We start from the raw sequence: 17,500 nt of genomic DNA, 5'->3' as shown, positions 1-17,500 counted from the left end.
GCACTGCTTGTTTTTACATACTTAATGGCTTTGCCCTCCATTAGCCCACAGAATTAAGACAGATAACCTCTCAGGATCGGCTCAATCCCTCTCTACTTCATTTTTGTTTTCCTCTTCCTCACCCCAGCCTCGTCCTCCCTATATGTTTCGCCTGTTTTACTTCCTTTCCTCCCCCTCTTCTCCCCTCCCCTATATAAGCTTATCCAGTGTTAACAGCTACATACAGCGTAGCTGGAGGAGTTTAACACCTCACTCAGAGATTTAACAGCAACAACATAGACCGATTCAGGAGAAAAGTCTGTTAAGGTCAGTTCAGAAAGCTTAAGGAAAGGAGCTGACAGGGAACAAGCCACCACCAAACTGTGACTGTTTTTGGAAAATACAATGCTTAGGCTGAAAAGGCCAGCTGCTGAATGAAAAGTGTGTGTATGACATGTAGGAAAGCTGCTCGCTGTAAAACTATATAAGAGCTGAGCAATACACTTTTGTGTTTGTGTACCTCGAGGAAGCACTTTAGTTACTGGTGTGCTTACATGTATATGATGTGATAAGAATGATAATTTATGATTTCATGCAGTTTGTGCATGTGTATATATTTACATACCCTTGAGATGAGCTCTCCAACCATGCCGGTCCACGTTCCATTGGCTCCAGGAACCCCGTACAGTCCGTCCCCCACCAGCCGGATGCGATACTTAAACTTGAGAATATCTGCCAGCTCCTTCAGCATGTCCACACAGAAGCCTTCGTAGCGGTCGTTTCCCTCCAGTTCTTGGTGGTTCTGCCGCAGCATCACATATGGATTCTCCTGAAAAACACACATGGTTTGCATCTTAGACAGCACATCTCCATCTGACTGTCTATAAATGGTAGCGTGACAAAGCAAGACGGAGCACAGAGCACTGACATATTGTACATAATTCATACTGGACTGCATTATTCAGTTCACTTGTCGCAGAGTTATATTCAGCTTGTGAACATACAAAAATCTTCTGTGTCTGTGAAGTAAACTCTCAAAGTCTGAAGAATAATTATTTCGTAATAAACTGGGGGTGTGGAGTTTGAAAGACATGGACAGAAAAAGTCTAATGAAATTAGCTAGTGAGTTGGGAAATGTGGGAATCACGGTTTTTGGAAGCTTGACATATTCTTAATAGGGCTGTCAAAATAACGCGTTAATTTCGATTAATTAATCTGAGAAAAAATAACGCGTTAAAAAAAATTAACGCAGATTAATCCATTCCATATTGACGTTTGCATACAGACGAAAATCTGGTGCCACTGATGTCTGCGCTTCTCTCTGATGCTCTGAAACAAACGTTACAGGAAACACAAACCCCGCTGCATGTGACGCTAGTTAACACTAACCTCAACAGCAGCTAACGTTAGCCTACCGCTAGCTAGTTAACACTATACTCAACAGCAGCTAACGTTAGCGTACCACTAGCTAGTAGCTGGATTAAACACGGTTAAAATGCTGACAGCTAACGCTAAACGGTGTAAAGTTTGACTGTGTTTTACTGTAGAGGATTCAACACCGGTATGTAACAATCTGCAGCTGCCGTCGGAGAAACAACACAGACGGTGCGTTCAATGAAACTGGTAAACTACAGCGTCTTGGTGCATTTGAAGTTATTGTAAATGTCCTTTTCCTATCTGGTTGTTGTTTTTGTCGTTCAACAGCAATTTACTAGTGAAATAAGTTATTGTTATACATTATTATTAAATCATTTAATTTTGACCATATGGCCTTAGCAATAAACAAGCCGTTCTTTGATGTCACCAACTGTTGTTTAGTACCCTTTTTTTTTCTTTTCTTTTTTTACTTTATTAAAAAGTATCAGTTCAGGCACCGTTAATTATGTATGCGATTAATTTCGATTAATTAATCACAGAGTATGTAATTAATTAGATTAATTTTTTTTAATCAATTGACAGCCCTAATTCTTAAGAATAGAAAGTCAGATTCAAGATTCAATACTTTACTGCAATACAACTTAGTTGTTAGGAATTTGCCTCAGTGTGCTTATTACAGAACAACAATCACAGCATAACAGACAAGACACATAATAAGAAATAAAAACACATAATACACCTAGATCCCCCAGAACAGTCCAAGAGAAAAACCTGGTGCATAACAAGAATAAAGTGTCAGGTGCTTTAAGATACAGTATAAGTTAGTGCTTTGCTTTCGTTAAGTGGTGGCGCAGAATTGGGGAGCCATTTCATAATTGGATGTTTCTGCAGTAAGTGCTGTTGAGGAAACGGGATGTTTTGGTTTTGATGGCCCTGGGTCTTTTTCCTGAAAGCAGAGCAAGTCAGGATATCTTAGACTGTTGCTTCGATATTGATGATTCCTTTTAAAAAGCCTACCTAACTTTTCGTGAGTGTACTTCTAAATTGCTGGAGTGCCTCTTTAATGTTTAACAGAATTGTTTTACAGAACATAACTAAAGATTTTACAGTCAGGAAGAATGGTGGAAGCATCCCACATGTCCTTTGGAGGGCATAGTTCACATCAGGTTTACTGCCTTCAGTGAAAACTGAGATTTGTGGATTTGAAGCAGAGCCAGGCCCTAAAATCAGGGACAGATAGACGCGTTCTAATCTGTTATACCCAGCAACAAAACAAAAGCAGTTTTCCTCTCACCTCACACACACACACACACACACACACACACACACACACACACACACACACACACACACACACACACACACACACACACACACAAACCTATTTACTACCTGTCTTTTAAAGAACAAACTCTCTGTTGCTCTGGCTGTCTATTTATTTATGTCTAGTTTTGTCATTTAGTTGATGTTGTAGGAAGATTTAAAGAGCCCCACAGTGATGTATTTTGGAGCCACCTTTATTGCGCTATTTTTCAAATAATGCAACTGTCAAGCTGGTGTGCTCGGGCTCCACTATATCATAAAAAAGACAGCGTTATGTACCATTTTGATGTTGCTTTGTCCCTGCACTCAGCCCATGAATCCAGCTAAACCTAACTTACCTTGGCAACATGACATCAGATAACAGTGCTTAACAAGTCTAAGCGTTTTCCTGTGCAAACATTCTCCATTATTTAAAATAAACAAAACAAAACAAAAAGTAGTAGGTGGACTAGAACTTCTGTTTTCTTTATTGTTGCAGATAGACGTTTTATTGAGTGTTTTTTCAACAACTGAAGTTTATGTGCTCATGCAAAAAATATACTAGCTCACAGATTTTTGTTTAACCATGAGCTTGTTCAAGAGATTGTCGACTACTTTAGTTGGCATAAATGCCTACAGCGGGGTGTGTGTAATTCACCACAGTCATTCAAAGCCACCGTGACAGCTTTCAGCAGGGTAAATCATAAGCAGTAGTGTTGTGGTGTATTCTGAGAACTGGAATAGAAGTATAATTGTTTCGTTTCATTGCCACAGCTGGAAATGCTTATTTGTGTGGTAGCTGGTTGACTGGCGATTGATTTGCCTCACAGTGAAAGCCACAAAAATAGTTACACTGAAATCTGGAACATTTGAGAACTTGGTTCACATCAGGTGGCACAACTGTTACTGTGACTGTGACACGTTGTCACAGCAACCCCTTGGTTCAACCTGTAGCTGCATACAAGGGTGGGGTTCAGATTACGTTGACACCAGATTGGGCACCTTGCCTCTTTCTGGTTGCATCACTGGACAGTGGAACTCACAGCCTCCTGTTCTGCTGTGATAAGACTGAGAATAAAATGACTACTGATCGACTCTCTCTGCCTGCGTAACTCTGCACCTAGAATCTGCATATGGATTCAATTTATCTAACCAGGCTCATAGTTCGATTAAACAGACATGCTGTATAGCAACAATAACCTGCAGCGTTTTACAGGGCGAGATAGTTGACAAAGACTGTGTTACAAGATACGGTTACACTTTACTTGAAGGTATCTACATAAGAGTGACATGACACTGTCATGAACGTGTCATAAACATTATAAACAAGTCATAAACGTTTATGACATAACGCTTCTTTTAGTAAATGTCATTTGGTTTTTGTCATGACAAGTTAGGGTTAGGGTTCATGTGTAATGACTGTGTCATGACAGTGTCATGTGTTCATGACAGTGTCATGTCACTATGTAGATACCTTCAATTAAAGTGTTACCTAAGATACAGTATGCACGTCAGAGTATGTGAGCTGCACATGTGTATGTTAAGGATAAGTTTGGCAATATTCTTTTTTTCATATTGTCAATTATTATTCCTCTGTGCCATAGACCACCAATGAGCCAAACTGCACTGGGTGACATGATCCCTCATAACAATCAACATGGGCACTGTAGTTTACTTTGAGTTCATTGCATATACAGCGTCCAGCTGCTGTAAATACTCACCTAATCACAAACCTGTCACCTAGAAATTACATTTATACAATATTAATGTTTTTCTAATTACATTGTGCTGGGGAACATAATTGGTGCCTGGATTGGGTGGTGAGAGTAAGTGCCTAAACAATCCATAAAATAGTTTTATTATGCTGTAGTTGCTACCAGCGGACATCTTACTGCAAAGGTGGATATTGTACTCTCAGAAATAAATTAATTACCTGGTCAGTGAACATTTTGTTCATTTTCAGACTTGTCAGATATGTTAAATAACAATGTATACGTATACAAATGTAATCCAGGCGGGCATTATGTTTTCTTCAAAACATAATTGCTTTTGCATATTAGTAGTAGCGGTATATAATGTGATGCAAACATGTGGATTAAATAGCCCCTAACAAATTCACTGTTTAAGTCAGTTTAGTCTAAAAGGTGGCAAGCTCTTTGGCAAGATTTGTCCTTTTCACGAACAAAACTATGTATTCATCAACCGTCCTTACATATTTGCATCTTTAGTAGGAATTTTTGCATCTTTAGTAGAAACGACAGGGCTTAGAGTTGAGGGCCACAGATAGGCCGGAGACATCAGAAAATACTGTAAGACGAACTAAAGTGTTGTGGGTTTCAGCCTTTTCATGGGATTTTTTGACAATAACACAACTAAAGCATATAAACAGCCTTTACGCCTTTTGTCCTTTAGGAAGTAGAAAAGAAAAGAAAATGTTTCTTTGGCTCAGAGTCAGTGAAGGTTTCAGCCAGTTAGTGACTGTGTGTACCAAGCTATAAAAGTAAATCTGTTTTTAACTCCTTAAAACAGCCACACATCACCTTACTGGCCAAACAGGACATCTATGCATGCTCATGTTTCAGCATGCATGAAGCACAATATAAATGCTAATTTCATAGCTCACAGACTGCTGAAGCTCGCAGACCGCCGACTTGCAGTCAAGCCAGACTGAGTCAGACGTTTTCGCTCTCCTTCCAATTTCCGCAACATTATTACAGAGGTTGGCTTTCATAGACGTTTTGTACATAACACAAGCCGGACTGGGAGAGAGGGAAGAAATGAAGAAACACACAAAACCTGCTACAGCCACTTAACAGCTCTTTACACCAAATGAATAGAGGACCAGTAAGGTTCCTATTCTATTATAGTGTACCCACATACTAATAATATTCCCCTGGGGGCTCTGTTTCATCCATAACTTCTTTACAAATTCATTGTCTATGGAGCTGTGTATTTGGGAGAGTTGTTCATGTTCACTAATATTTTTGGATTGTTTTATTTAGACCATAGGAATAACATGTATGAATTTTGAAAATGGGCGTAGTTCCTCTTAAAGAAAAAAACACACTTCACTCCTTTATGTGTGTTAAGAATGGTAAAAGCATTTCATATTTATAACAAATTAGGAAGCTCTATTTCTTGGAGCAAGGCTAAAAAACATGCCTTTGTATCAAGTACAGATTAATAAAATCAGACCTGGCAAACATCCATCAATCACACAGCCATCAATAACACTGGGACTGTCCGACTGTTATCACGTCAAAATGTTTCTTACTTCTGCTGTTTTCTTTTCCTTGGTTTCAATTTGTCTCTCTTTATCTGAACTCCAGTAGCTCTAAATAAATGTCGGTCAAAACCGCCTATTAACCAGATCTGTGCTGAGTTACAGAAAAAATGAAACACAACTGCTATTAGAAGTTGATATATCTGCCGCAGTTCATACTCATCCTAAAACTTCCACCAAACACTGGCAAAAAAAGAAAATCACTGAAAGAACCACTTCCATCAGCAGCCTTCTGTGAAGTTGAGGACAAAATGATATAAACATAACATTCAAGGAATGAAAAGCCTATACAGAGGTATGAAAGTGCTGTCTTCCACGAGGGCAAATCACAAGGAAATCCCATTAACGTATTTTGCACACCACAGCAAAACAGCAATAAAGCTATGAGTTTGAAGCTTTAAAGAATGTAGACTTTTAAAGCAGTCTCTTAGGCCATGTCTGGTTGTAGTAAGTCTGGTTGTGGACTGAGAAAGAAGCACACTCTAACATACTGTATGCACAAGCAAGTACAAGTACACACAAATACTGTACAGACGCAGAGCGCCAGGTGCACCAATGGGTGTTATTCGCATTCAACTTCACAAACCACAGTGGAGTTTCCCCTTTCAGAACCTCAGGGTGTTCAAGATGTCTTCACACAACCCTCCTCGCTTTTCTCAACTGTTTTCTTATCCTCAAAAACTTGCTTGCCAGAGCCCAGCAAAGTGACAGCTGAGATATCATTCTCTCACAGGGTTTGGTAGTCCTGTTTGAAGAGGAGCCAAAGAAGCTCTGACAGTACTCGGAAAATACTAGGTCAATAGAAAAAGGGCTGGGTCATGTAAAAATTGTATAAAACAATTTCAACAAACAGTAAATAAATGGCAGAAAATACAATTGCGATTAAAACACATTTGAGAGCGAGAGAGAGAAGAAGTAGACACAAACGTCTAGAAATGGGGACAGATCTTTTGTCTGTGTGCAGATTCAGGTGCACATGCCTCAGCGCCACTGAGCCTGTGTGCCAACGAACCTGCCTCTGTGTCTGCTTTTATCAGTCGGCTCTATGGGCACTGTTGAATCCTTACCAATGCGTATGTGAGTGGATATGAGAGCACCCAGTGACACAAGGGTAGTCTGCAGGAATGTGGGAATGACCATGAGAACTGTAATTGACAAGGCAGAAAGTGGGTCTTACAAAAGAGACTTAAAGCAGGTTTCAGGCACGAAAGGAAAATGGGTCTTAAGTTTGGGATTTAAATTTTAATATTGAGATGGTATGATTCCCTAACAATGGCAGAAAGCTGGCACCAAAAGAGAGATGCCCCTACAGGTGAAGCTCTGCTCCATTTGATTTCTTTCAGAAACGAGGAATGTGAGCACTAAGCATGAGTAGTATTTAAGAGCGTAATTAAATGAGGGATATATGAACACCCAAGGCTGTTTAATGATTTGCTAGTGATGGTAATAACCCTATGTATTTACATGAAGCCAGTGAAAAAAGACTGAGAAATCTTGTGTGTGTGTGTGAGTATTTTCTTACTACCCTGTTGTGGCTTCCTAAAAATAAATGAATCATGTTAAAACAACAATTAATGTTGATTCCAAAATTGTTCACCAGTGTGAGATAAGCTGTGTGTGTGCATGGATTGAGGGGTTTGGTGGCTCTAAGTGTGTGTTTATGTGAATGTGTATGGCTGAGTGGTGGTGGTCAGCTTTTACAGGGAGGGCACACATGACTAGGGCGAGATGTGGAATGAAAATGAAGTCGATGAATAAGATACAAGGTGTGTGAATGTGGAACGAGTGTGCACTGTAGGAGAGCGTCTGAGCCTGCAAAGACCCTGTTCAGTGATGCGCTTGGCTTCAAGACCTTCTCAGGATGTCTTTTATTGAAAAAATTCCCTTGAAAATATGATAACTTGTAACTCTTAAAGCTCCATTGTGTAATTTTTTGAGTTGATTCTTAGAAAAAAAAACTTTGTTCTTTCACAAATATGTGCTCATTCATGTGTAATTACTTCCACCAACTAATCAAAGTATTCTCGTACGCGTAGAATCTGCCATTCAGAATCATTCAGAATACATACGAGCGAGTCACTCGAATGGCGGCAGCCATGTTGCGCCTCCAGCTTTAAAATACATTAGCCAAAGAGGGACATACCTCCGCCTTTTGCGCTTTTACACTCAGTGGCACCGTGATGAATGCCAGTGGGAGATTACTCGTGACTGCCGGCAGATTTGAAAGCCTGTTGAAAATGGAGGATTGCGCCTATTCTCGAGAACATGTAACGGAGTCGCCAAGGAAGTTAAAAAGAGAATTGAAACGACAACGCGACAGGCAAAGCAACAAGACCAAAGTTAATATTGGAGTGGCTTTTCCAAGGTGGAAAGAGCTCATAAGGAGCAAAGATTTTAAAAGGGACGCCGAAGTTGCCTGCTTTCTTCTCGACAAGTTATTCATTTGTGTGTTTGAAGTTGTATAGTTGCTTGGTTAACTATAGCATGGTTGTGCATAACGCTAGAACGACGTCTACGATACTTTTCCTCGCGTCAATGATGAAAAAGGATTGTCTAGCTTGTAACATAAACGTAATCATATGTGATGTGATTTCCCTGGCAGACAACTCACGCAATGGAGTTGTAACACAGACTAGCTACAGCTAGAACAGCTGCGTGTAAACAATGGAGGTACTAAGAGATAATTTCGGTTTCACTGACATTCTTCATACTGCTCAGAGAAATATATTATAAACACAAACCTCCGTTGCTTCTCTCCTACGCTGTAAACATTGCCTTACAATCTCATACAATATACAGAATAACGATAGCACTGATACTTTACTAACATTAGCTTGCATATGTTTGGGAACCTGATAGCTGATGTTGAATGAAATGGTACCAAAATAACGTAAAACTATTATTACACTGGAAGGAACACTCACGGACAAAGTCGTACTTCTTGGAATAATACGGCCACCGTAGGAGTTAAAATGCGCTCGGAATGGGAGGGGCTAGAAAGTAATATTCAGTTGGTTGTCATATACAATTTCATTAGATGGGAGAAATTTCATTAGATGGGAGAAATTCTTACACAATGTAGCTTTAAAAACCAGCAGTTACACAATCACAAATCACCTGAGATCAGAATTTACTAAAAGAAATATAGAAATAAAACAGATTACTCTTTCTACTGTTTGGCAAGCTACTGTATATCAGAATAGAGAGACACCACAATACCACACATGATTTAGGACAACACAACCAAGATAATTTTATCCTGAGGAAGCATGGGCTTTTTCTATTACATCAGTGTGGCTACAAAAACATTATTTCACTAAGACCTGAACAGTGCCTGTTACAAACTCAACCACTGATTACAAATATGTGGTTTGTGGCCTTGCAGTAAAATAATAATCAATTCTGTGTCTGCCTTAGAGCAGTTTGTGAAATTGAAGTGAGAAGATGACGGCCATGTGTTGGTGTAATGAAACTGCCCTGTAAAGGCCAGGTGAACATGCCAAGAGTGCACACAAACACACAAATACACACACTGCACATACACACACAAATGCTTGGAAGAAAACATCCATAAATACTGTAAGTGTTAGTGCAATCACACACAAACACACACACAGTCTCCCAGGCCAGTGCTACAGGTAAGGAATTCTTATGGAGGAATTCTTATGGAGGCTTTCAGCTGCGGCTCGTCTGCCGCCCGCAAGCGAGATAACAGCGACACGGCAATCACACCATGATGAATGAGCTGTGATAGGCACTGAAAATTGCTCCTTGGTGGCTTCCGAAGTTTGGTCCGGGGACTCTATATCTCCAAAGTGAAATCAAAGCTCGATGCTCGGCCAATTCTTTCTTTCACACCCTCTTTCTGTTGTGAAAATATTGTCTTATTTGTACTCCCCCTCAACCCAAACACAAACAGACACACACACACACACACACACACACACACACACACACACACACACACACACACACACACACACATACACCTCTATCCTCCCCTCGCGCCCTTTCCTTTCCCTCCTGCGTGAAATGAACCGTTCCATCTGAATCTCAATGAGACCAGTGAGTTGTTCAGTGGCAAAATATGGCAATATATCGTTCCCTCATTCCCACGGCTCCGCAGCAGATAAGCCAGCCACTCAAAATAACACACTGGGCCAATTGTCTCTGCTTACAAGCTACTTTGTGTCTTATCGTCTGATTCATCAGCGAAGAGGAGGAGCTGGGCGAGTGACAGGTTTGTGTGTGCGACCGTCTGTGTGTTTGTGTGTATCAAGGGATAAGGAGAAGCCATTTGTCAAATGCAGCTGATTAAAAATCTGAATGGTTTTATGCAGTTCCAACATGAATCCATTTATCACCTATGATGTGATATCAAAGCTACTGTAAAACAGAGAAGTTGAACTTATGAACAGTATTATATTCTTCTCACAAGTTTTGAAAATTCCTGACACATCTGCTCTACTAATTAAAACAGGTAGCTAATTAATTACTGAGCAATTAATCACTGTTAAGAATTGGACCAGTCAAGAATATATTAACTATACAACTGTGATGTGGCACACTGTGACTGGTTTTGCAAAATATGACATGAATGGCACTATGAAAGCTGTTGCTTTCCTTGAAGACTCGTTAGAGGTTACAGGTCATTGAGTTCAGTCAGTTTTTCATCTGACAAGTTTACCATTCCTTCTTTGCAACAGGCCAGGACTGGCCATCAGGAGCAGTGGCCTAGCCAGCTGATTGGCCCGGAGTGTCGGACCAGTGTTAACTGTTAGAGACCCCTGGGACAGCCGGCGATTTCGGCCGACATTACTGTCTTTAGGAGGCTGTAGCGGGCTCTAAAATTAAGCTATTGTCATAATCATAGAAAATTATAAATAATATGAGTCTCACTATTTATGCTAAACACATGCAGTTTGGGTAAAAAACATGCAGTTTTTTAATGCAGTATAAATGTGTTATTTTTGCCTACTCTAAAATGGTGTATTTGAATATTTCTGCATATTGGGGTCCCAAAACAGTCTTGGAATTGCATGAATTGGGTATGACTGAAAAGCTAAGACTATTGTGGATTCAATGATTCCATTTGCGTTCATGTGTGATGTTAGTCCCCATAGTAGCTATTTCATTGTAGCTAAACCAATTTTTTTTAAATTGACCTCACTGTATAAAATGATCAGTTGTGACCTCAATGATAACAATCACAACCTTGAGACCTAGGGCATTCAGAGGTATGTATGGCTTTCCTATGTATATTAACAATAAGTGGGTTTCTGAGCAGTTTCCAGAACATAAGCGCTCACCATCGAACTGCAAAAAAAATGAAATTCTTCAAATGTAATGTGTGAAATCTCCAAATGTCAAATGTTTTTGATACCAAAACACAGCATGGATTTACTAAGGTGTTCCTCACGTCTTGGTGTCCTAATGTGGTATTTACGAGGGATTTCTAACAATCTGTATCAATTCTTCCCATTATCTTTTCCCATTATCTTCTTGATAATGGGTCAAAAAATTTTGCACCAAATCTCTGTAATAAATGGTATCAACCCACAAATTGAAATAACTCATGAGACATAATTGAGACATGAGAATGGCCATCATAAAACTAAACGGAACAAAAGTTACAGTATACGTGGGCTGTGTGTGACTGCTGTTAAATTCCAGGGCTCAGTTATTCTTCTTCAACATTTTCATCAAGAAGGAGTCACAGTGAATAGCTTATGACTCACCACTGATCATGTTAATATGTTAATGAATAAAATATATCTGTAGGAATGTAGAAGCTATAAGGGTCCATATGCTTTAAACAAAGTGCAGTCAGGTTATCAACCAGCATCTGAATCCTCCTCCCCCGCACCTTTCTGGTGTTCGAGGGCTGCATATATATTTTTTCTGAACATGACATCCGACAAGAACGGCCACGTTATGCAGCAATCAGTGAGAAAATATCCCATATTTGAACTTCTCTCTTAAGCTAACGTCATAAATGCCTTTGTCTGAAAGGGTCCACTGTTATCCCCGTGCTGTATTTACAATTCAACACGTTGAGACTACAAAAAACATGCACGAAGAACAGAATTCTTGGAGAGAGATTGGGAAGGCAGTGGGAGGCTTTTTGCCCCACTTTTAATTGTGGCCTTTGGAGCAGCGCTAAACATTTTCACTTTAACATTGTACAAACTAGTTTTGATTGAAGCATACTGAACCTTTATAGTCTTTTTTATTAATGAGATGTTTAAGGTGCCCTGCGTGTTTAGTGTCATCTAATTTGTCCTTCAATAAAGCCATTAAATTATTCATGTCATTATGCTTACTCATTTGAATTTTGTTGGCCACTTGTTAAATAACGACAGACAGAGCAGGAGCAGCAATTATGTTTCCTTTTAAGAAAATCTTGTTTAAATAATTCACTTTTTTTAATTGTGTTTAAAAGTCAACTGTTTGTATTTTATAAGATTTTAAGGATTCATAGATCACTGATCATTGACATGGCAGGTGATTAAGGACATTGCTTAAAAACTGCATCCCTTTTAACAGGTAGCAGAGTGATGGCAGTAAGAACTAGCACTCACATGATCTATATTTACAACAGAGGCTGAGAATGTCTGACATGGGGAATTATTAGCTCCTGCTGATGCACTGTGATGTAGCCACATCTGAAGTACTCAGGGCAAAACAATCACGCAGCAGCAGTTCCTCTGATCCCAAGAGGAACTGAGTTTGGATCTGAAAATTCAAAATGGGTTTTTGATATGGTAATTGTCTGTCAACCACAGAATGTCAGCCACATGTAGATCAGCCGAGGAGTTAAGCTAATACAATGACACGGTCTACTGTTGATGTGTGCGTATCAGCGTGCATACAGTGGTACTTACTAATATTGTCGTGATGGTAAGAGTACTGTTGAAGAGGGTGTCCGTCACATTAATTGATCGAAGCTTTCTCTCCATGGACAGTCCATCTTCAGAGTGCCACAAGCCAATCTGTAAAGAGAGCACACACAGGCGCACACACACACACACACACACACACACACACACACACACACACACACACACACACACACACGCGCGCGCATCAGTCATCACCTGGAAAAGGCCGATAGAAACAACATGGAACTTAACTGCCTCCCTCTTCTCGAAAGGACAATCAGTATGACCTGCACAAAAGACAGCGTAAGACAGAGAGAAAGCAGTGGAGCGATCACCATGTTATGAGACAAGGAGATAGTGAGAGTTAGTGAGAAAGACAATATGTGTGTGTGGCTCCTTGAGTAGCAAACACAGGGCATGTGTTCAATCAGAGGCAACAGAATGCATTTATTAAACCAATTACCGGCAAATCCTGTGGCGCAGAGCCACATTCTCATTTCCATTACAGCTCGAGTGGGGATTCACACCTCCACCTCACATGGTGTCTTTCTTCCCATCCCCATTCAATCTGTCTCTGCCATCTCCTGTTTCTTCATTTATTATACTCGACCCAAGTTTGTCAATCCTCAACACCATGACGACTCTGCAGACACGAGCATTTCGAAAAATCTACTTTGCATCTTGCTACTTTCAGGTACATATTCCTCTCACTCACCTCCACTTTACCATAATGCCATGAAAAGAGAAATAACCTTGGTGATTTGTATGCTCTGACCTTGTATAATTTAGACAGCTCCTCTAATGGTTGGGAAAATTCTGCAACCCTGAAGCTCATTAAAATCTGTGCAAGTACTGGATACAGTACAGTGAAAAATGTTAGTTGTGACATGACAACAGAGCTTTTTGCCGGCGATTATAATGTAAGTGCTACTGTAATACTACTATAATTTCATTTATGCAGCTGCCGCACAAACACTCAATTTCAATGTCAATAACAAACTTAGCAGTTGCTTTATGTGTTGGCACAGAAGATCAAAAAATATATGCAAAATGTTTCTTTTGATTAGTTTGTGTAACTTTTCGCCTGTTTAGATTTAACATATGAGGAGTATTTGAGGTCATGAAAGCAGGATGACAGCCTTGAAATATGCTAACCTATAACAACCTGTGAGGCTCAGTGAGAAATTATGACAATTCAAAACACTCTTGTTTTTTGTCATTTACATGCAAACTCTGTAATCTACCTCATTATGTAAACATTGCCACCCGTCTAGAAGACTGTAGAGAAATAATATCCCTTATCATAATAATCAACCTCTCTCCATTATGAATATTATATAGGAGGAATAAATGAGAAAATATGGAATCTAATTTAGCCTTGATACATTGTTGGTGTGATTTAAACCGTGTCACTTGAATGAGTCCTCTGATTACATGATAGAAAGGGGTTTTAAAGATTTTTTTTTTTTTTTGGGCATTTAAGGCCTTTAATTCCACAGGACAGATGAAGACATGAAAGGGGAGAGAGAAGGGGAATGACATGCAGCAAAGGGCAGCAGGTCAGAGTCAAACCCCCGGCTGCTGCGTCGAGGAGTAAACCTCTATATATGTGTGCTTGCTCTACCAACTGAGCTAACCCGGCCACACTAGAAAGGGGTTTTAGCAGTATTAATAATGGTTAGAGATGGGAGAGGACAGACTGTTAGAGGATCAGTGATTGAAGTCTGATATGAAAAAAAACTACAGTAAACAAAGCTCTCCAATCTTAGTCTTAGTTTGTTTCAAGGCTAAATTGACAAAATTCTCAAGAGATTAGAACCCATTCATGTTGATCAGTGCCTACATTTGGAAGTCATTTAACAACTCTCCTTGATGAATTCTGATGCGAGATATAAAAAAAGGAAGAGACAGCTCCCGGAATCAAAGATTTCCTTTGAGAGTATATGATCAAAAGGATCTTGCCTCCCATTTCCTCTGGTCTACTTGTTGGGAGAAACAGCACCTTGCTCACACAAATAGACTATAGCTACCCAAACCCCCTGAACAACACACTCCACACTCTGCTGATGACGGCCTCAAGTAACAGAGAGGGAGAAAATGTGAAAATACTGTGGCACGACCGAAAAGGTACCTGGGAAATATGGTGTTCAGCAATCAGGGTACACAATCAGTTGTCAGTGCCTGTGGAGGTGCTGGGAGGTGGGAGTCAATGGCTTGGCTGGGCTCAGCAGGTGTCACCAGAGGTCTGAGCATGGGGTGGGACTGAGAGAGTAATGGGAGGGGGTGGCACTGTGACTCCTACCCAGGAAAAGGATGTGGAGAGAGCGAGGGAGAAGGGAGATGAGGGGGCTGTGAGCAGGAAGGGAGAAGAAGCATGTGCTGGCGGGGGAGGAACAGGCCCTTTGGTGGCATTTGCCGTCAACTCTTTCTAAGCTGGGAGGGGGAGAAAATAGAGCTGTTCTGTCTGTGAGTCACCCCGACTAACAGGAAGGAAGATATATCAGCTAATGTAAGCAGGAAAGCACGCTCGGGAGCAAACACACAGATTGAAAACCTTTAATGCTGTAATTATTCTTTGTAAGACTTTATGCAATGAATTACACTTGTAATTACTGATTTGAGCAATAAAAATGGGAGGCTACTCATTATATAACACAAATAGGATGAAAAGATGACAACAAAGTGTCTAAAAGTTGGAGAGCCACCAACACTAACTAATTAAATTGATGAAATATTAATCAGAGCGCAACATGGTTGCCATTAATTTAATGGTCAGAAAAGAAACATCAATGATCTTACATGTCAGTTCCCTTGGAGCACAGAATGCAAACTCTTAAGTGTGAAACCTAATTATACATGAAGCATAACCCAAGAATCTAATAGATGTAATAGCTTGTATCATGGAGAGAGGAAGCATATTGCCAAATACCAGACTGTGTTGGTACGCAACATAAATAGCTGTAACTTGATGTTTCTCATCTGCAGTGCCATTAATTTGGTATTCACACTGCAATTACAATACAATTGCAATACAACAATAAACTATGTGCAGTACAACCACTGAATCTAAGAAACAAATACAGACAAAGTTCAGACTGTTGAGTACTGTGCTCTGTTTATTTTACTGAGGCGGAGGCAGGAGGACAAATAAGGTATAATAAGAGAGAGGGGAATAGGAAAGGAGCAAAAGGAATGACTGAGAGAAAGAGAAAGATGCAGGGGAATGTCAATCACTTACTGAGTAGGTGCAGTGAGGCTGGCGAACGGAAAAAAAATCAATGAGAAAGTATGAGGAGCAACCAGCTAGGGAGCCAGAACATCAGGCTGAGAGAACAAGAGAAAGAGACAGCAACTGAGAGACAGAAAAGACAGAGAGAGAGAGAGAGAGCGAGAGAGAGAGACAGAGTGTATGCAAGTGCAAAATAAAGAGAAAGAGCGAGAGAGCGTGGAAAAAGAGAGAGACAGATGGGGAAAGTGACAACAAGTGGAACGACGCACCCTGTGAGGGATTACCCAGGGTTCATTCTGCAACCTGGAATTACAGCACGAGGAAAAGATTAGGGAGGCTGCTCATTGAAGCGTCAAGATTGGCTGATTTTCCTGTCAGAAAAATGCCGTATCCAATAGGGTGTGGCGGAACTGCACTGTGACAGACACATCCATCATATATGAGAGAAGCATAGCTACCATTATCAAGCATAATGTCATACAGCCCACTTACACCAAGGCTAAAGCATTCAGGTGTCAAGGTGGTGCAAATGAGTCTGAGTCGAGACAGAAATGTGTGTGTGTGTTTTCCTCTCTGTATGCTTATATGTGTGCATGTCTGTTTGTGGCCGTGTGAATTGCAGAAGCAAAATGATGAAGCAAAAAAAAAAAAGGCCTCTGGGGATGGACTTTTATTGCTCTTATGGCAACGTTATGCCATCTCAGCTTGAGGAAAATATGCTGAAGTAGATGCAGTTTTTACCCATCAGCGGACATTACCACCGGTTGAATCAGCAGCTGGCGCCCGGTTAAAACCAAACAGACAGCAGTTATATTTAGACAGCACCCACTCTGCCTCACAATGATCACATTGTACAAATGACGAGCAAAGGCATTGTATTAGTGTGTGTTTGTGTGTAACTGTTGTGAATGTTTTCTCTATGGAGAAGTGAGTGGGAAAAATTGACTCTCTTTTTACTGAAGCTTTCTCTGGTATGACTCATCATCAATAGGAATGAGACTAATCAGGGTGGCGTCGTAGGCAAACTTCAGGGGCTAGACAGATGGTGGTGTGGGTGGTTGTCACTGCCATATAGTAAAGAGAGGATTGGGGAAAGCACACAGTCGTGACTCTAGTGCTGATTGAAGAAAAATGAGCTACAGACTTGTGGTTTCTTGCTATTACTTCCTGCTGGTTACACTTTTCAAAACTGCTGTTCCATAAAAGTCTAAACTGTGCTGTGTTTGTTACTTCTGAACACACACGCAGACGCAGACACACACACACACACACACACACACACACACACACACACACACACACACACACACACACACACACACACACACAAATAAATCATGTTATTTGCGATCTGGTAATTCATTCCAAAGCTAGTCAGCAAACATTATTTGGCATTATGGTGAATAATGGCACAGCTTGTTCAATCCCTGTAATGAGACTCAAACTCTG

At 40.3% G+C, this 17,500-nt stretch overlaps 1 protein-coding gene across 1 annotated transcript in view; it reads right to left on the bottom strand.

Annotated features, from left to right (window-relative positions):
* grik4 (glutamate receptor, ionotropic, kainate 4) overlaps positions 1–17,500 on the bottom strand; it is a 168,376-nt gene that overhangs the window by 17,919 nt on the left and 132,957 nt on the right. Inside the window, exons 10-11 of the mRNA XM_078246220.1 lie at positions 12,826–12,933; positions 605–808 (exon numbers count right to left, since the gene is read on the bottom strand). Of these exons, the coding sequence (XP_078102346.1) occupies positions 605–808; positions 12,826–12,933 (312 nt within the window). The remainder of the gene's footprint in view (positions 1–604; positions 809–12,825; positions 12,934–17,500) is intronic.

Source organism: Sander vitreus, chromosome 3, assembly GCF_031162955.1.
Source record: "Sander vitreus isolate 19-12246 chromosome 3, sanVit1, whole genome shotgun sequence".
In the NCBI taxonomy this organism is placed as follows: domain Eukaryota; kingdom Metazoa; phylum Chordata; class Actinopteri; order Perciformes; family Percidae; genus Sander; species Sander vitreus.
This window is presented reverse-complemented; position numbering and strand designations above follow the sequence as displayed.